The 19,832-nt window shown below is 49.4% G+C and overlaps 1 protein-coding gene and 1 long non-coding RNA gene across 7 annotated transcripts in view; one reads left to right on the top strand and one right to left on the bottom strand.

Moving 5' to 3' along the window:
* Positions 1-12,587: 12,587 nt before the first annotated feature.
* LOC140918539 (uncharacterized) lies at positions 12,588-19,539 on the bottom strand. Of its 2 annotated transcripts, none has more exons than XR_012161222.1 (3): positions 19,478-19,539; positions 15,575-15,844; positions 12,588-13,749 (listed from the first exon to the last, which is right to left on the bottom strand). It is a non-coding gene; the product is annotated as an uncharacterized lncRNA (long non-coding RNA). The 2 variants fall into 2 exon arrangements; XR_012161221.1 differs by lacking the exon at positions 19,478-19,539 and adding an exon at positions 17,071-17,197.
* Positions 17,625-19,832, top strand: part of RBPMS2 (RNA binding protein, mRNA processing factor 2) — a 49,050-nt gene continuing 46,842 nt past the window's right edge. For 2 of the 5 annotated variants that reach the window (XM_073363233.1, XM_073363235.1), the window contains exon 1: positions 17,637-18,279. In XM_073363233.1, coding sequence (XP_073219334.1) covers positions 18,220-18,279 — 60 coding nt within the window. In that variant the 5' untranslated portion in view covers positions 17,637-18,219. Of the gene's footprint in view, positions 18,280-19,832 lie in introns of all 5 variants that reach the window. The other 3 variants (XM_073363238.1, XM_073363239.1, XM_073363234.1) reach the window with 3 other exon arrangements.

Raw genomic sequence — 19,832 nt, forward strand, 5'->3', positions numbered from 1 at the left:
CAGCTGGAGCCCAAAGTTTGGTCCAAAGATTTCGGCCACTTGCTACCAAAGAGGCTGTAGAGAAGACAGAGGCCTAGCTAGAGACCAATGGTACTACTGAGTAGCCCAAACAAGGGCCAAGGTTAAGGGTATTGTACCAAGGGAGATGGGGCAATGTCAAACCCCAACCCCCAGAGGTCAAAGGCATCATACAGGTAGAGAAATTTCTAGATGGTTTGATGCTGAAGTAACCCCAGGAGCTATCAATGCACCAGGAGTTCCTGCAAACTTACAAAGGCCCACCGTGGGCACTCTGGAACACTATATGGTTTGTTTCCACTGTGCTCAGCCTGACGATATAAAAAGAGACTGCCCCCTTATGGAACGCAACAACCTGGGTGCTATTATACTCAAGTTTGTGGCCTTGGAGGCTCTCTTAATTGGTGTTGAACCCCACCATATGTAGTGCCTATTAGATGAGGGCACTGGGTAATAAAGAGCCTGGTTGAGTCTGGCTGCAGGCAACGATTAGTCCGGGGGAGCTGTCTCTGGGTAGTAGAAGTGGTCAGACACCTGCCAGTCTACATTTCATGTGTGCACGGCAAGACCCACATCTGCCTGATAGCGGAGGTCAAATGGAAGTATGGGGTCAGCAAGGTCAGCTGAGGGTTGGGGTGGCAAGGAACCTCTCTGGCCCATGACTGTGGGTGGAGACTGTGGGGTTTCCTGATGCTGATGCAACACAGGGTACCAGCTGAGCTGACTGTTGACAAGTGCCAGGAGCCAGGCTCGGGGCTGGTTAGCCCTGCTGAGCAGGCAGGAAGTGATCAGAGAGACCAGACACTCTATTCAGGAGATATTGAAAGGGCCAAACAGGAGATTAAGTCCTCTCAAAGCCTGGAGGTGCATTACAAGAAGTGAGATGAAGGGTGGAAGAAGTTAAGGCCTCCCGGCAGAAGATTCTCAGGGAAACAGAAACAGGAACAGGAATTAGTCCAGACAAAAACAGAACTGGAACAGGAAAAGTATCTCTGCCAACTGCTTGAAGAGCTGAATACATAGTAGGCAGCAAAACAGGGCAGTCATTCCTGTAAGCCGGTAACAGGTATCCGTTGGAGCTGAAGAGGAAGGAAACTGGGCAGGCTGCTGGGAGGACAGCCTCTGTGAGAGGACAGGGGAGGCTGCACTAGCCACAGAAACTAGTTTTTGACCTCAGAGGAAAACCGGAGAAGGTTGAGGTGAAGTCCAGAGCACAAGGACTGAGAAACCACAGAAACAACTGGCAGGCACTGAGCAGGCTCTACAAAATGTGATACAAGTAAAAGCAGCTGAAAGGAGAGTATCAAGAGATCCTGGAAGAAAAAGGCTGATAGCTTATGTTGGTGCACAAACTAGAAGAGGAATTGGAAGGTGGTTTAGACCAGCATTGTAATGCCCAAAAAGCATCCCATTGAGTACTGTCTGGAAAAAGGGGGATGTGTCATGGGCTGGAAAGCAGCTAATTGCTGATTATGGCACAGGTGCAATAGATGTACGTAATTAGATGCTTTTCGGCCAGCGGGGTGGGATGGGGAGGCAGCAGGTGACAACTTAATGGACAGCTGGGCCCCATAACAGTGGGGAGAGTTCAATCTCAATGGAGGAACCACAGGGAGGAGAGGGACTTCTGTGAAGGAGCCTGAGTCAGTCTGCAAGAGAGCAGAGATCTCAGACCAGCTCGTTCTGAGGGGCCAGTGCTCAATCCTGGAGCTGTGGGATTCCAATTACTAATTTGAGCTTTTGTTGCCTTAAAAGGGATGGACTTAGATATTTCTCAGCCGGACGACTGAGGCATGCACAGAGACAGACGACCGGCAAGTGGCTCTAGAGATACCAATTTCTTCATCATCATACCCTGGTGCAAGGGGGCACTGTAATGGAGAGTGTGCCCCAGAACACAACATCCAGACAACCCCACAGTGAAGGATACTTGTCTGTCTTTGCTCCAGTGAGACCTAGGAAAGGAATGGTGGGGGTGGAGCAAGGACAGCCTGTCAGGATGGAGAGGTGCTGGCAGAGCTGACAGACAGCCCAGGTCTGGACTAGCAGAGGGTCTACAGGACAGGACTGAAGGGCAGCATCAGAGCTGTGGTTGTAGGATGCCGATCAGTGGAATAGCAGGGGGCTGTGGGGTGGTATGGAGGGGCATTAGAAGAGCTGTGTGAGTGATGGTGGGGTGGTTGGAAGCCTAGGATTGGAATAGCTGCGGGGAATGTAGGTTGGGAGTGTTTATACATAAATGCAAGCAAGGAGCATGGGGAACAAACAAGAAAACCTGGAAGTATTAATACATAAACTAAATTCTGACTTAATTGGTATCACTGAGACTTGGCGGGATAAGTCTCATGACTGGAATACTGGTATAAAGGGGTATAGCTTGTTCAGGAAGGACAGGCAAGGGGAAAAGGGAGGAGATGTGGCATTGTACATCAAGAATATTTACACCTGTTCTGAGGTCTAGAAGGAGGTGAGAGGCAGATGGGCTGAAAGTCTCTGGGTGAGGAGAAAAAGGAGAAAAAAACCAGGGGCGATGGTCAGGCCACCAAATCAGCGGAGGAGATGGATGAGGCATTTCTAGAACACATAACCGAAATATCCAAACTACAAGACCTGGTGGTAATGCAGGACTTTAACTACCCAGAGAACTGTTGGGAAATAAATACGGCAAAACCCAAACAGTCCAATAAGTTCTTGGAATGTGAAGGAGACAACTTTTTGTTTCGGAAAGTGAAGTAACCAGGGGGCAGTCGTTTCAGACTTGCTTCTGAAGGTGGGAGGCAATTTGGGTGCAAGTGATCATGAAGAAGTGATGGGCTTAAGGGAGATTTAGTTTAGATATTAGGAAAAGCTTTCTGACTATAAGGGTAAGTTCTGGAATAGCTTCCAAGGGAGGTTGTGGAATCTGCATCCTACAGGCTGGACAAATACCTGCCAGGAAGGTCTAGGTTTATTTGGTCCTTCCTCAGTACGGGAGGATGGACTAGATGACCTCTCGAGGTTCCTTCCAGCCCTACAGTTCTGATGTTAGCAGAACAGTGTGTGTGGAGCCCAGCACTGGAATAGATAGGGTTCTAGAGGTGGTGAATGAGGTGCAGGCAAGCCGTCAGAGGAAATTTCCCAGCATCTCCTAGCATTGTATCTGGAGGAACTCAGGGCTCTCAACCCTTCCTTCACAGCTACTAAATTCAGTCATAAATCTAAACAAGCAGGAAATAGCCCAACATTCTCCCCTTTGTCCTAGGACGAGTTCCAGGCCTTGCCGTTATCGCAGACAGCCAGCAAGAAATGGTGAAACGATGCTGGATGCCCCGGCTCCGCTGCCCACAAACCTCTGTTGATTTATTTACACATCTGAGCTCTGCGAAGGCTTCTTGTAAGGAAAGCATAGTTGGCCTGATCCAGCCCTTGCATACACTAGCTATACACCTGCGCAGCTGCACTGGCTACCATAGAGTTACTCCTGATACCCACTGGCGAGAGGATCTGACTTATTGGCACTGTCTTGATTCCGGTTTAGATTGTTTTAATAAAACCAGAGCCAACCAGCACAGAAATAGGGTGAGCAGATGTCCCGATTTTATAGGGACAGTCCCAATATTTGGGGCTTTTTCTTATATAGGTGCCAATTACCCCCCAACCCCCGTCCCGATTTTTCACACTTACTATCTGGTCACCCTTCCCAGAAATGATCCCAGCAAACCAAGGTGACCATCACATTTTGCCCAACTTCTCCCTTCTTCCATGCACTAAAGCTTTCCTGCAGACATGAGAGTAGCCAATCATGGCTGGATGCCTGCAGAGCACAGCTTCTGACTAATGGTATGTGTCCACTCTCATGCATGGTTTCTGAACCCTTACTTGAGGCAAGATCCAGGAGGCCTAGGGCCACAGACGCTTCCATGCAAAGCAACTGTGCCCTGACTTGCAGAGGGAGCTATGAGTACTCATCACCTCTGAAAATCAAGCCACGAGCAACATTTCAATCTATTGCACTGGGGGAGATTCTCTCAAAGCTTCATCCGCTGCCCTGTGTCTTCATGGACTTAGGGTTAGATTTCCAGAGACCCCACAGTCGGTGCATTCAGATCTGGAAAATCTGCCCATTAATGTTCAGCTCCCCAGCTGATCTCTGATGACAATGGGCTTTTATTATCATTAATGCTCCTGGTGCCTGAGTTGCGCTTTGCAGATGTTAGCCAAGCCTCACAAGCCCTTGCAAAGCAGGTCAGCATTATAGTAGTAATAACTGAAAATTATGCCCATTTTACAGATGGGGAAATAGAGTCACAATTAAGCGACATGTCCAAGGTCACAAAATTAATCGATGGTACAACTACAAATAGAACCCAGATGTCCTGGCTCCCCATCCTTTGTCTAACCTCAAGAAGACATGCCCTCCCTTTTATTAATAGGAATTGATTGGGTCATCTTGCCCAGCATCCATTTCTGACAGTGGCCAGAACCAGCTAGTTAGAGGCCGGCATAAGAACCCTGTAGTAGCAAATTGGGGATAATATTTCCCCCTGTCCCTGCCCGTAGGTCTCATCCTGGCTAACAGAGATCAGCTTAAGCACTGAAGTAGGTTTAATGTCCTTGTCAAAATATTTGTTAGAATTAACTATGGTAACTCTGGATATTCTTGTTATCCATAGAAATGTCCAGTTCTTTTTGAATCTTGCTAATTTTGTGGCCTCAGTGACTTCCTGTAGCAGTGAGTTCCACAGGTTAATCATGAACTGTGTGAAAAGTAAATTCTTTTTATCAGTTCCACATTTTAATTTCCTTGACTGGCCCGTGATCTTGCAATGTAGTAAGCAAACATCAAGGAATGTACAAGGAACTCTGTAAAAAAATGTTTCCTCTGGCTTGAGCTAATGCAGCTGATACTTGAATTTCAGTAATAGTACACTACTCTGAGGAGGCTGCAGGTTTTAGCCCCACAACTGACTTCTCCATGGAGCCCTATTTCTAGATATCTTTGGAACTTATCTGGCCCCCATTACTGTAGTCTCTGAGCACCTCACAGTATTCAATTTATTTATCCTCTCAGCCTTTCTGTGAAGTAGGAAAATACTACCATCCCCATTTTACTGATGGGGGACTGGGCCACAGAGAAACAGAGTAACTTGCACAGAGTAAGTCTGTAATGGAACAGAGAATTGAACTCTGAAGTCCCAAGCTAGTGTCCTAACCATTGTACCATTCTTCCTCCTTCCCTGCAGGTGCAGATACAGGACGGATTTGGCTTGTGCATGTTTGAAAGGAAACGTTCCCAGTGCTGGACATGAGTCACTGTGAAATGTCAGGCCACTGGTGCACTAGTGGCCTGGCTTGTTTTTCATCTGGTTCTGTGGGTAGGTGACCTCTTGCGGCCTTGGTTCAAGGGTGCTCACAACCTAGGCCTGCCTTGTCCATGCAATCTCCTCATGGCAGCATCTGGCCAAGGTGACGTTCTTGAGCAAGCCAGAAAGGCTAGACAAATCCAAGAGTCCGTCTCAGCTTTCCTTGTCCAAGCCGAGGCTGAGCTGTTGGAGTGGATCCTATGAAAGCATAACACAGGAAGCGCAGTGCCTTTGAAGGTACATTGACACAGCAAAAACAAACCCTGCGGCAGTGAGTCTTGGAGCTGGGCTCAGCTGACTCGGGCTCGCAGGGCTTGGGCTGTGGGGCTATAAATCGTTGTGTAGCTGTTGGGCTCAAGCTAGAGCCCAGGCTCTGAATCCCACCCCCCCGGCCAGCTTTCGTATGGATGCCTAGTGCCCAGGCACAAAGCTGTGTGATGAATGGGTTGCCTGGTGCTCCTTCTCCAGTGTACACACGTAAGCCATACATGTGTAACTGAGTTCAGGTACAATAGTCCCTTGTATGGCCCTTCTGGTCCCCAAGCATTTTGTACAGCACAGGGAGGGTCAGGAAAGTGATTTCACAGCTGAAGAAACTGATTTCCAGAGAGATAAAACCATGTGCCCAAGCCACGCAGTAGCAGAACTGGAAACAGAATTCACAGAATTATTCAGATGTTCATAAAAATCCCAGGAATAGAATAACCAAGACTGGTAACCATTTGTTGGCTATTGGCCATGCTGGTAGCCCAGCAGCAATGACCCAGGACTTCCTACTGGAGGCATAGTGGACCCGAGGAGGAGATGCTGTCAGGCTTCGTGCCAAGGGAAAGGGGTCTGTCCTTCCCTCCCGTGGGGCTGGAGCTGACTTTGTGCTGCATAGAGCTGAGTCTATCAGGAAAACTAAGTCACAGGACTGAGACTGGACACTTAGCCCTCCCTCTTGCTCAGCTACCCAAGAGGGCGATGCGCCCCAGAGGGTGTGTGCTTTGGTGGCTAGGCTGCCAGAGTAGGAGTGGGAACAGTGACCTGTGTGGTCAGGGATCTTCCAGCAGTGGCAAGTGATATCCCAGGGCAGGCTCTCCCCATTGGCTTCATTTCACTCCCTAGTGCAGACACCGTCTCAATATCCAGTCCAGATGGCTCTGAGCCTCTGCCTATGAATCCAGATGTGCTCCTAGTGATGTTACATGCACCTGACCTTAAAGGATCTGTTTCCTTTAAAGTTTTCTTTCTATTTCCTTATCATGCTTTATCAGTCTTGGCCTGAACCTTTCCCACCAAAGGTCTCACAACATTACAAACATTTCATTGAGTTTTATTGTTATTACATTTATTAATACTAGTAATTTTATAATCTTTTTATTATGATTACATTTATCAGTATTATTAAATTATTAACGAATACAGGAAGTCTCATTGTGAGCTCTGGCAGTGCTGTCCCCATGTTTTGTAGAAACTGAGACACCCGGAGATAAAGTGGCATCATGTGCATCAGTGTTAGTTCAACAATGGAACTGAGAGCCCAAAGGGCCAGGCCCTGCTTTAACTGTTGGGAAGCACAGCCTCTTCCGTGTAGGCATTAGAAATACTGTGGGCTTGTCTACACAAGGAAGTCGTACTAGTTTAACTTAAACTGGAATTCCAATGGCTCTGTGGATACTCTGGTTTTGGTTTAAGAGTAACTTATTTTGATTGAGCTTAAACTCGTTCCTAATCAACATAGGTTATGTTTGCACTGCCAACACGTCATAGAAATGTTGGGCTAGAAGGGACCTCAAGAGGTTGTCAAGGCTAATTCCCCACTCTGGCACTCTGAGTGCAGGAGGTGGGGGCCTGCAAGGATTCTAAAAATTAATACTGGCCACTCCAGGCTTGTATTAAACTCCCAAGGTTACAGCTTTTCTCTGACCTTGGATGGGTAGATGCTGCCACCACCCAAGTGCAGAATCCCTTTGAGAGCCCAGGAAGGCGCACTTGGGAATTCCTTCCTGTGGGGTACCCTCAAGCCTTTCACCCCCCTCCGGGGAAGAGCTGAGAAAGAAAAAGAAAAAAGGAAATCAGCTGTTCCCACCAGCTAATTAAACAACATACACAAACTTCTTAAGACACAAAAATCCAATTCTGTTCTTAAAAAAGGTAAATTTTATTAATCAAAAGAAAAAGAAAAAGAAAAGAAGAAAATACATCTTGGAACTGAGGTTATTGCTAGATTTTAAAAGAACAACTACAAGGATTAAGCACCAAGAATAGCTTTCTTGAGGTCCAGTTTAAAGGTTACAAGGAAAACAAAAGCCTCTGGGGTTAGCACAGAGGAATCCACAAGCCATAACAAAATAAAAGGGGTAAACCTAATTGTGTCTTCCTAGACATTTCCTGATCTACTTACATATCTGGGGTTTTAAGTGAGTAGTTTCTAGGTCCGATACTGATGATTTTTCGTACGTGGCCCAAGCTTCTTACAGCATAGCTGCTGCCCTATCCGCCTCTCCCCAGGAGAACAACAACAGACAGACAAAAGGGGAGTCTTTTCTCAATTTTAAAAAGTTCTAGCCTTCCCGTTGGCTCCTTTGGCCAGGTGTCCACTCACTTCCTTTTACCTATGCATAGCAGTGAGACTTTTTAACCCTTTACAGGTAGAGCAATTAGAGAACAGCTACTAAGAGGGATTTTATAGCTACTGGATGGCTGGGTGTCCATAAAAGGGGACTACCCTCCCGCACACCATAATTTATCGCAGAAGTCATCAAATCCAGCCCACTATGCTAACATAGGACCAAGTAAACCTAGACCATCCCTGTGGGTGTTTGTCTAACCTGTTACTAAAAACTTCCAGTGACGGGGATTCCACAACCTCCTTTGGAAGTCTATTCCAGAGCTTGACTATCTTTATTGTTAGAAAGATTTCCTAATATCTAACCTAAATCTCTCTTGCTGAAGATTAAGCCCATTACTTCTCAACCTACGTTCAGTGGTCATGGAGAACAATTGCTCACCACCCTCTTTATAACAGCCCTTAACATATTTGAAGACTATCAGGTCCCCCTCAGTCTTATTTTCTCAGGACTAAGCATGTCCAGTGTTTTTAATCTTTCCTCATAGGTCAGGTTTTCTAAATGTTTTATTTTTAGTTGTATTCTCTGAACTCTCTCCAATTTGTCCACATCTTCCTTAAAGTGTGGTGCCCAGAATTGGACACAGTATTTCAGCTGAGGCCTCATTGTGTAGAGCAGGACAGTTACTTCCAGTGTCTTACATATGACACTCCTGTTAATGCATCCCAGAATATTTGTTGGCTCATATTCAATTTGTGATTGACTATTACCCCCAACTCCTTTTCAGCAGTACTAACACCTAGCCAGTTATTCCCCATTTTGTGGTTGTCCATTTGATTTTTCCTTCCTAAGTGAAGTACTTTGCACTTGTCTTTACTGAATTTCATCTTGTTGATTTCAGATCAATTCTCCAGTTTGTCATGGTCATTTTAAATTCTAATCCTGTCCTCTAAAGTGCTTGCAACCTCTCCCAGCCTGGTGTCATCTGCAAATTTTATAAGCATAATCTCCATTCCATTATCCAACTCATATATGAAAATATCAGATAGTACCGGATCCCCCCACTAGATATGTCCTCCCTGTTTGACAGCCAACCATTGATAACTATTCTGAGTACAGTATTTCAAGCAGTTGTGCACCCACCTTATAGTGATTGCATCTGGACCACATTTCCCTAGTTTGTTTATGAGACTATCATGTGGGGCGCATGTCCAAAGCCGTATTAAAATCAAGATATATTATGTCTAGTATGCCAGTAACCCTGTCAAGGAAATTAGGTTGCTTTGGCATGATTGGTTATTGACAAATCCTTGTTGGCTATTACTTGTTACCCAATAAGGTGCTTACAAACCGATTAATAATTTGTTCCAATATCTTTCCACTTATCAAAGTTAGACTGACTAGTCTACAATCCCCCAAGACCTCTTTATTATCCTTTTTAAAGAAAGCAGCTATGACATTTGCCCTTCTCCAGTTCTCTGGGACCTCAGTCATGCTCCATGAGTTCTGAAAGACAGTTCCTAACAGTTCCAAGATGACTTCAGATAGTTGCTTAAGTACCCTAGGATGAATTTCATCAGGTCCTGTGTCATGGAGTCACCAGGGCGATACTCTGGAACTACTCCCTATGAAGCCAGTCAGGACTCTGGCGAAGCATGCCTTCTCTCTCTGAGCATACTGTCTCCAGGGCAAGAAGCTTACACAGCTTCAACCTTCCTGGGTCTGACATGGGAGCATTCAGCATCCCCTTCCACACCATTCACTTCCCACAGTGAGTCTGCCTAAGCAGGGCTCCTGGGGAAGCCAGAGGGCCCTGCACCCCAACTCTGCAGTCAGATGTGACTCTCAGCCAGCCTGTAACACAGAAGGTTTATTAGTCGACAGGAACACAGAGTAGAACAGAACTTGTTGGCACAGAAATGAGTGACTTTCAGCTAAGTCAAGCTTGGGGGGAAGGGAGCCTAGAGCCAGGGCTCTCACCCTCCTACTGTGTCCCAAGCCAGCAGAGAGCGACTAGCTTCCAGCTGCCTGGCCCCTGCCCTGCCCGTTGCTCCTCCTCCGGCCTTTGTCTTGTTTCCCAGGCCAAGTGTCACCTGGTCACATGCCCCTCATGATACCGTTAGAAAGAGTGGCCATAGCATCCATGCAGGCAGCTGGAGCAGCCCCCACAAAAGTCACACATGCTTATTCCCACCACCTAGACATTGGTGTAATGCAAAGGGAAACTGAGGTACACGCAGCATTCAGGCAAAATAGTAAGACTCACATACAACATAACAAGGGAAAATCTCCACTTCGTCCCACCCTGCCAACTTTAACACATCTATCTTATCTAAATATTCTTTAACCTCTTCTTTCCCTAGTTCTGCTTGTGTTCCTTCCCCCTTGTTGTTAATATTAATTATATTAAGCTTTTGGTCACAGTTACCCTTTTTATTGAAGACTGAAGCAAAATAGGCATGGAACACTCCAGCCTTCTCGATGTCATCAGTTATTAACTCTCCTTCCCTGCTAAGTAGACCTCCACTTCCCTTCTATCTTTTTCCTGCTGTATTCATAGAACCTCTTCTTATTGCCTTTTATGTCCCTTGCTAGGTGTAATTCATTTTGTGCCTCAGCCTTTCTAATCTTGTCCTGACTTGCTTGTTCTTGTGTATGCCTCCTGAGCAATTTGCCCACATTTCTACTTTTTGTTTTATTCCCTTTTCTTTTCAGATCATTGAAGAGCTCCCAAGGGAGCCATATTGGCCTCTTACTATTCTTCCTATCTTTCTGGCACGCCAGCGTGTTTCTATAGCTAGTCAAGGTAAATCCTAGCCAGGGGTGCAGTGCTGACCTCAACTAGCCACATTGAGGTTGAAAACTACAGAGCCTCATCTCCACTAAGATTTCCTACTGAGATGTTCTCTTGAGGTAGCTCTCTCGCTGTGAAAAGCACACCTGTTTTTACAGTGAGGACATTGCCTTAAGCTAACATGAAATAAATTGGGTTTAAATCAAAATCAATCTGCCACACAGCCTTTTGCTCCAGCTTCAAATCATCCTGTGAAATCAGTGCCACACTCTGCATAGCCTGGTACAGATCAACCTTGGCGGTTCACAGCATGGGCAGGGGACCCCAACATGCAGCGAACATTGACCATTACTGTTATCTATGAAAAACACCATTTCATTGCCCTGGAGCCCTGACACACCTGAAAAACCACCAAGCGCAAAACCCCATATAGACCTGTTGCCTATCTTCACTTCTATTCTCCCACCCTTTGCCCGTCTTGTCTATTTACCCTGGAAGCTTCTGGGGGCCGCGGAGCCTTGCAGCTGAAACCCGGTGCCCCAAGCCCCAGCGCTGATGCCAGGAGTGGTGCGGGGCTGAAGTCGGCGGCTCCCCACCCCAGCCAGGAGCGGTGCGGGGCTGAACCTGGCGCCCTCCACAAGGCCCAGAAGCCGGGAGTGATGTGGGGCTGAAGCCGGCGCGCCCCTCCCCTCCCCGAAGCCGGAAGCAATGTGGGGCTGAAGCCAGCAAACCTCCCTCCCCAAACCAGGAGCAGCAGGGGGCTGAAGCTGGGAGCCCTACCGCCCCCTGCCCCACTGAAACTGGGAGCTTTACTGGGAGTCCCTCCCCCCCAGCCTGTATACAACCCCTAACTACCCCCTGCCTGAACCCTGAGCTACTCCCCTGCCCACACACAGCCCCTAGCTAACCCCTGCCTGCACCCTGAGCTAACCTCTACCTGCACACAGCCCCCAGCTACCCCCTCCGTGCACCCTGAGTGGTTTTCAAACTTTTTGAACTGAGTGCCCCCTTTGAGTTATATGTTTTGGCTGTGTCCTTCCGCAGCCCAGACAGGCTGGGTGGCCTCCTGAGCGAGTCAGGGGGTGGAGGTGGCGCTCCTTCCCTGGACCCTGCTGTGCGGAGCTGGCTCGAGCCCCGCCAGCCCTCGCCCTCCCCCCAAATAGAAGTAAAACTATGCTTATGCCCAAGGGTCCCCCCCAGCCTGGAGCCCCCTGTTTCCCCTCCCCACCGGGCCCTGGCGTTTTTATAGCATGTCGAGGGGGTCCTCAGCAAGAAAAAGATTGAGAACCCTTGTTGTCTAGAATAGTCTGAATCACCGCATTGGACCTAATACGTGGACTTCTGTCTGCACCTGCCCATCTAAAGCAAGCTCAGCCCCCTGGGTGGGCTGCTCTGATTGAAGGAGTCTGGTTTTAGTGCATACAGGCGAATCTGCTGTGAAATACCTGAGTGGGTGCCCCTTGCACTGGGCTGGATCCCGCCCTGTCCGGGAAACAAAACACCTCCCCTGCCCCAGCTGCTTGTTTCGTGCGGCTCTGACAATTACGCTTACATGTTGCTTGCTGGCGTGTGAGCCTGTAATGGCATCACGGTAAGCCTTTGCCTGAACATCGCATGGCCTTTGAGCTTCTCCCCAGTGCCTTTGAGCTTCCTTGCCGCATGGGCTGGGGCAGCACAATCTATAGTCTGCAGCTGTGAAGGCACATCGCACAGGAAGGGCTGGGCCAGCAAGAACACATGGCAGAAGCCACAGCACAAATGCATTGTGGGTACTAGGTGGAGAATGGAGTCAGTGGATTCCAACCTCCCAGTGAAAAGCAAGGAGTCTGCATGAGTGACGCAATATCAATGGACACACTTCCATTGTTGTGATACTATAGTTTTGGTTGCAAAAAGAAAAGGAGGACTTGTGGCACCTTAGAGACGAACACATTTATTTGAGCATAAGCTTTTGTGAGCTACAGCTCACTTCATATAGTTAAGGTTGTATTCTGCTTATCCTTAAAATGGGCATTCAACTGCATGTGCAAAAGGCAGTGCAGCCGCCCCAAATATTTAGCCCCTAATCTCCCAGTAAGACTGGAATTTTTGGAAGGGTTTGAAGAGAACCAGTTACTGGTTTCCTGAGTTCTAATGATTGTCCCTCAGAAGTTCACATTCTGAATCTCATGATCTTTCAACCCCACTGGCTTAAAAACTACAAACTGGAAAAAGTCAAAAAAGTGAGCGTTTGGTGGGCTTGTTGGGGCTACATCATTATTTTGTTAATTAACCCAAATTAAAAAAAAATTATGATTCTTCATCAGAACTGAATCCCTATGAATGGTGGTGATCTGATTCATGATGGCCAGGAGTAATATCTGGTGGTTCATCAAGGACCAGAGGGTACATCTACACAGCAAAGAAAAACCCATCGTGCCTGGTCAATTGGCTCGGGCTCATGTGGCTCGGGCTGAAGATATGCTTTGCAGTGTAGTCGTCTTGCTTGAGCTGGAGCCTGGCCTTTGAAAACCATTGCTCAGGGAGAGTCTCAGTGCTGAGGTGGGAACGTCTACGCAACTATGCCTGCAGCCTGAGCCCCACAAGCCTGACAGGACTCTGAGGCTTGGTGCTGCAGGTTTTTCTTTGCAGAGTACACATGCCTGCAGAGGCTCAGAGTTTAACGCCAGAAGAACTAGCAGATCTTCTAGTCTGACTTCCTGTGTATCACAGGCCACCAGCATCACCCAGCACCCGTATATCAACCCCAGTAACCAGAATTAGACTAAAGTATTATAGTTTCCTGACAATCAGGATCTTCACCATAGAAACTGTTGCCTCTGTGAAAGTGTTCGGGACCTCCTGAACTGGCTGAAGATTTTTAAAGAAGAACAGGATGTGGGACAATCCACTGCTGCTTGCTCCGCACTGCTGGAGACATCGCTATGGCAAAGATCCGGCTCCTGGTGCAGATGGCTCAAGAGCTCTGTTCCTCAATCAGCTGGACAGGAGAGCGGTCAAAATTTTTGGATGAATTTTTCCCCCCTCTTCAAATAATGGTCTTTAAAGCAAATGTAAATAGAGAATCATTTTTGCAATCAGTCAACCAACCAATCAATCAATAAATGTCGTATTTGCAGGCAAAAATGGCAGTTTTTTGACAAAAGATTTCACGTTCCAAAAACTCCAAGCAGTTCTACTAGCCAGTTGATTCAGAGCCAGCTAAATAGTTTAATGAAGCTCAAGATCTCTGACTTAGCAGGGGCTCATTTCTTGCACACCAGGATCTTGGTAAACGGAGTCGTTGCTTTGTTATTGTCTCTTGCAAATAACTGGGAAATGAATACACAAAAACTCTGCACTGCATGTGAGTTAAGGTTGCTCTTAACAGCCTACAGCAAGGCAATGAAAAGTTGAGGTTCCCAATAGTCCGTGCCTTCTGCTCCCTCTTCCACAGACACACATCGCTCCACTAACTGGATTACCTCCGCCACAGCGAGTGCACCTCAACCCTAACTCTGTCCAGCTGCAGGACCAGCCTTCCAGCACCTCCTTACCCAAACCTGAGGGTCTGCAGCGACAGTGGTGGGTGGGGGAGTCTGGTCTGTAATGGAGGGTGGTGGAATTTGCAACAGCAGCTTCTGATTTCAAGCATACTCAACTTGAGCCAGGTAGGGCCTGAGCTGTGGAAGTACTCAATGCCCACAGCTCTTTGTGCCCACGAGAACTGTGCATGCACTCAGCAGCTTGGAGAATCCTGCCCCCTGTGTCTCAAGTTGGAGTCACCCCAAAGCCACGGCTGCTGTTGAAAATGTGGCTATGAGTGATCTGGCCAAGGCCACACAGTGAGTCAGTGGCAGAGCGGGGTCACAAGGCAGGAATAAAGCTAGCTGGCTATAGGGGAACAATTATGATTTATGAATGGAAATTTGTCTGGCTCTGTTCCCGCCTCTTATAGCAAGCAGTTCTAGGACGCTCGTCTGAGCAAAATGTTATTGCCAACCAGTCACTGAAGATAAATTCCAGGCCTGCTGCTGAGATGTGCTCAATCGTAGAGCAAATTGAATGTTGTCGTGAAACTCAGTTCATTTTGGGCAGTCAGGGAAGCGGATGCTAAAGGTGAGGTCACCCAGTCAGAGAACAGGGATATTCCCATGTGACTGAGGTCAGAGAAGCTCAGACTTCTTGGATCACATTTTTATACAAAGATCATCTCATCATCACCTGGCCTTACATCCATGATCCCACAAAATAGCACCCTGGCTGTTCACAATGACCCAACCTCCTCCTCTCCCCGCTGTCTCACACAGACCACTTCCATGCCTTCACAGAGACATCACCCTCCCTTCCATTCCCAGCCACCACTACCCTGATCCCCTCCCTTCCTACGTACAATAGTGTGCCAACAGCAGCCATTACTTCCATGGAAGAGTGATATGGGAAGGTATTGAATGGACTGTAGCGATCTGTGCTGCAGTGCAATAGCTGGAAGGAAGGAAGAAGAGCCAGTGTTGTGTGATCAGTCAGATCCTATGGAGCACAATTTGGGAAGCTCTGACTTTGGGGACTAAACACATAGCTCTAAAAGGATATCCTCAGTGAACGGTGAAGGAGCATGGGCTAACAGTTGTTCACATAAACTATTCATTGAACGGTTGACTAAAATTCCCCCGAAGCATGACCTTCCCATGGACAGTTCACCAACTGAAATTCACAGAATACACTGTCTGCGGTGGCAAACTGGGCCATGTCTGCTTCTGGCTCCCACTCCCACACGTCGCTTGCTCGACCCCATTGCCTGCCAGTCACATGCCTGAACAACGACATGCACCAAGAGCCGGTTAAAAAGCCACCAGAGAAAAAGTGAAAACAAAGCTGAGACAGACCTGAAGTTGGGCCGGGGCTCGCTCTAGAGCTCTGTCGACCCTGACAAATTTAGGACCAGACGTTGCCACCGTTGCAGATCCACTGGCGGGGGAAACAGCAATGTAGACCAGGACTCTGGTGTTTTATCCTCATGTTGCCTTGCTCCGCAGGCAAGAGAGGAGCTGAGGGTTCAAACACATTTATGGCAGGCTTGGTAAATCCACAGCAATACCAGCTAAGTGAAGGAGTCTTGATGGCGATCGCACGGCTACTTGCTCCATAGGGAACAGCTAAACCAAACAAAAGAGAAATCCAATAAGCGGGATAGGTTAGAGAAGCAATTACAGGATTATTGTATCACCCGTCCTTCAGTCAAACACAAAACTAGCCAGCATCACTTCTCTATTTAGGCATTAGAATTTGCAGGGCAGGGTCAAAATTCACTGGGTCCAGGTGCCAGATCTGAGTATTTGTGGGACCGCAATGGATTTTATTGGTGCAATTGCAATGGCTAGGCTTGTTCCCTACGCAAACAGTAGAATTAGAGGTAGCTGGAGTGAAACTGGACTCAAATTGCCGTCTCCATGAACAAAGAGTGTGTGCCACGCTGCATACAGTGACCCAGGGAAAGCACAGAAAAAAACACAGGGATTTGTTACCTGTTTAGAATTTTAACAATTCCCACCTTTCCAATTTGTGGTTAATTGCACAGTGAAATCTAAATGTGTATGCCCCAAAAGGCTCTTTCCGGCTTCCTTTTATGGTAAGTTACATTTATTGAATTGTTCAATAAAGCACAAGAACAAAAATCACAACCAGAAGATCGTCACAAGCCACACAAAGGAAAGACCCCACCTTATGCCTGGAGCATGCAGTCTAAAGGCAGACAATTCCAACTATCCTCCTCTCACAGGGCTCCAAGACAGTCAGTCATCCTTGTCTCTTTTAAATATTAATTTCTTCTCTTAGCTGCTCCTGCTCCATCTCCCCTGTTCCCCGCTCCCCAAGGGCATGCCTTGGCCCATTAGGGAGATGAGCATTGTTTAGCGGTCTGGTAAAATCCCCGCTCTCCCCCCACTCCCCCCATTCCACTGCCTAAATGGAGAACAAGTCTAGCTACTCGCTTGAGCACCGAGAAACGAGATCTAGGCATCCTGGCATAACAGCGCTGGAAAAACGTATCCTTATGGATCCAGTCCATATTTAACCCCAATCCCTGCAAACCCCCCCCCCCCATGCTGGATCTGTGTTTTGGTGGTGTCGTTGTCCTGGAATATGCTGATGTGTGTGTGTGCGGACACTGTTGTTGTAGCCTTGTGGGTCCCAGAATATGAGAGAGACAAGGTGGGTGGGGTACTGTCTCTTATTGGACCAACTTCTGTTGGTGAGTGAGACAAGTTTTGGAGCTACACAGGTCTTCAGGTCTGGGCAAGGTTCTCAGCGTGACACTGTGGCGCTGGAGGGAAAGCGTGTCTCTCCCCAACAGAGGCGGATCCAGTCAAACATATTTCCTCACCGGCCTTGTCTTTGTTAGCGGAAACGTCAGGGCTGGATCCAGGGGCTGGATGTGGGTGCCCAAGGTGATGTGCTGACATGCAGTGAGCTCCCAGTGGGACAATAGGAGAGACTCCACTTGGTGTATGACACGGCTTACGCCAACCTCTCCCTATGGAGATCAGGCTGGGGGCGGGACGGGGGGGGGGGTCAGAGACCGCCTCGGCAAGGCTCTTCTCCCTTCCTCTGAAGCATCTGGTGCACTCAACTGCCCAAGCATCTCGGTGGCCCACGGGCTGACCCAGCATGACCCCGCCTGCAGTCTCTATTTGTGCGGCTCCCAAGCTGGCTGGAGCTGCGAGGGGGGCTGTCGTGGCACCGGTGGGGGGGGGGGGTTGCCCTGTAGGCAGCCGAGTGGGTAGGGGGCGCGGCCCGGCCGGTCAGAGCCTGGGGAGCAGGCCGGGACCGGCTCTGGGCGGAACGGGGCCGCTGGCCCTTTAAGAAAGTTCAATCGTGCGAGTTCATCAAAGTTTAAAAAGTTTTTCGTGGAAAAAAAAACTGTGGTGGGGGGGGGGCCAGGAAAGTTGGCTGCGGGCGGCGGGGATTGGCTGCGGGTTCCCCGGGAGACGGTGATGCAGGGCGAGGGGCCGGGCCGGAGCCCAGCTGAGCCCCCCTCTCCTCCCCCCCGCCCGGGCGGGCTGCGCCGAGCCATTGATGACCCTATTGAAAAGGCGCAGGCGGCAGCTCGGGGCTGCACTCGGGGCCGGCGGCTGCAGCTCGTTGGCACCTTCCCCCTCCCTTAATTGCTCCTCAGCCAACTCCATGTGAGCCCGGCCGGGTACAAATAGCCCCGCGCCGCGTTCCCCCCCACACCGCGCACCTCGCCCACGCCGCACTCCCGTTCAGTTGGGCGGTGGCCAGCCCGCCCCGCACCCTCCCGGGCAGCACCAGGGCACCCAGCCTGGACACCATCTCCGCACCTAGCTGCACCCCGGAGCCTTTTGTTTGTTGGTCACCCACAGGCACCATTTCCAAGCCCAGCCCAGGACCGCAGCTCCCCCGAAAGCCTCCTGCCCCCAAGAGAGCCAAGCCCGGGGGAAGCCCTGCGATCCCTGGACAAAGAAGCTACAAAGAACCCAGGACCGTCCACTCAGCCCCCTGCACCCCCGCCATGAGCAACCTCAACAAGGAGAGCGAGCACAGTAACAGCAGCAACAACATCGAGGAGGAGGTAAGGGGCTGGGGAGCTCTGCCCTCTTCCTTGGAGGGGGCTGGGAGGGTAGGCTCAGGGGCTGGGAGGGTTTGGGGTTCCTGGCCTGTCTCTGTGGGTGGGGTGGTAAATTGGCTAGGGAGGTGCAGGGCTTAATGGGGAATTTGGATCCTAGTCTCCCTTGCCCTTAGCTAGGTGGGATGCGGACCTGAGCATGTACTCCTTATTGGGGGTGTGGGCACAGGCTGGTCTCAAAGAGCACCTCTGATGCTCCCCACAAGTACACCCCACTTCCCCTCTGTGGGGCTGAGCCTCCTTAATGGGCTCAAAGTGTCCAAGCCCACCAGAAATGTAAAGCCCTGCTCTTCCCTCAGTGCCCACCTTGGCTGGGGCTGGGCGGCTGGCTGCGCAGTCAGATTCCTGCTCTCTTCTGGCTGGGAGTGGAGCTGTGCAAAAGAACAAACTAAATTTCTCAAAATTTTCTGTGTGGGATCTTTGCTCCAGCGAAAGCCAGAGCTGCTCTAAGCCCTAGCATGGCGCTGTGGACAGGTGCCCAACCCAAGGCTGTACCTTTCTGCGGGGTTGGGAACAATCTTGTCTGAGGCTGGGGGTAATGCTTGACCTTTGCCATCCCTGAGCTTGGCTAGTTTTCTGTGCCTACAGCTGGGACTGGCCCTTGGGGTCCCTCAGAATCGGCTCATGAGCCAGGAGAACTTGCTCTCTCCATTTCACCATTTAAATCCTCATGCTGCTTTGTGCTTAAAGTGATCTTAAAAGTGTGTTGGGGGGGCGGGCTCTGCCATAACCTGGGAGCAGCAGCTTTGGCAAGCCAGGAAAAGTGTCCCTCTATGCTCCGGCTTGATCTTTCAAAGAAACCTTGGCTGGGTCTGTGACCCCCTAGCCCCACACCATCCCCAAAACATGCACACACTAACTGCTGCTGGCTGGTGTAGTGCAGCCCATTCCTGCTTGTATTTCTGGGCAAAGGGCATCTCATAGCCCCTGGAGAGGAAGGATGACACCCCTCATCCAGCCCTGATTCCCCTTCCACCCAAAGCTTGGGTGGAGGGGTTCCTGGGGGTGGGGAACATCTCAGAATTAAATGAATCCCTGGCATGCAGCTGGGTTGATGGAGGGGGGCTCGTAGGGAAGTGCAGCTGTTTAAGCAGGCCTGGTCAGGTGTGAAGAGGTGCTCTCCTCAGAGCCTTGAAATACTCACTAGTCTGGTGGGAACTGCATGGTCCATCTCCCGCTCTCTCCTTGAGAATGCACTGGCTTCCCAGGGTAAGGACTGTTGCAGGCTAGCTAGAGGTCAGGAACATCACTTTGTCTCATTCTATTTTGCCTGGTTTGACCTCCTGTGTGACCTTGGGGAGATTGGCTAGCCCTGCCTGGTGCAGGAGCCCTAGAGTGTGGCTCTGGGGAATGAGGACAAGGCTCCTTAGCTTCTGGGTTGGAGGGGACCCGCACTGGTTGCAGTGTGCCTGGGCTGTCCCCAGCTTGGCCAGAGCAGGGCTGCCATGCTCTGCTGGAGACCTCCATCTGCTTTCAGTACAGTGGGTGGGCAAGAGCCA

The sequence above is a fragment of the Lepidochelys kempii genome, chromosome 10 (genome assembly GCF_965140265.1).
Source record: "Lepidochelys kempii isolate rLepKem1 chromosome 10, rLepKem1.hap2, whole genome shotgun sequence".
In the NCBI taxonomy this organism is placed as follows: Eukaryota; Metazoa; Chordata; order Testudines; family Cheloniidae; genus Lepidochelys; species Lepidochelys kempii.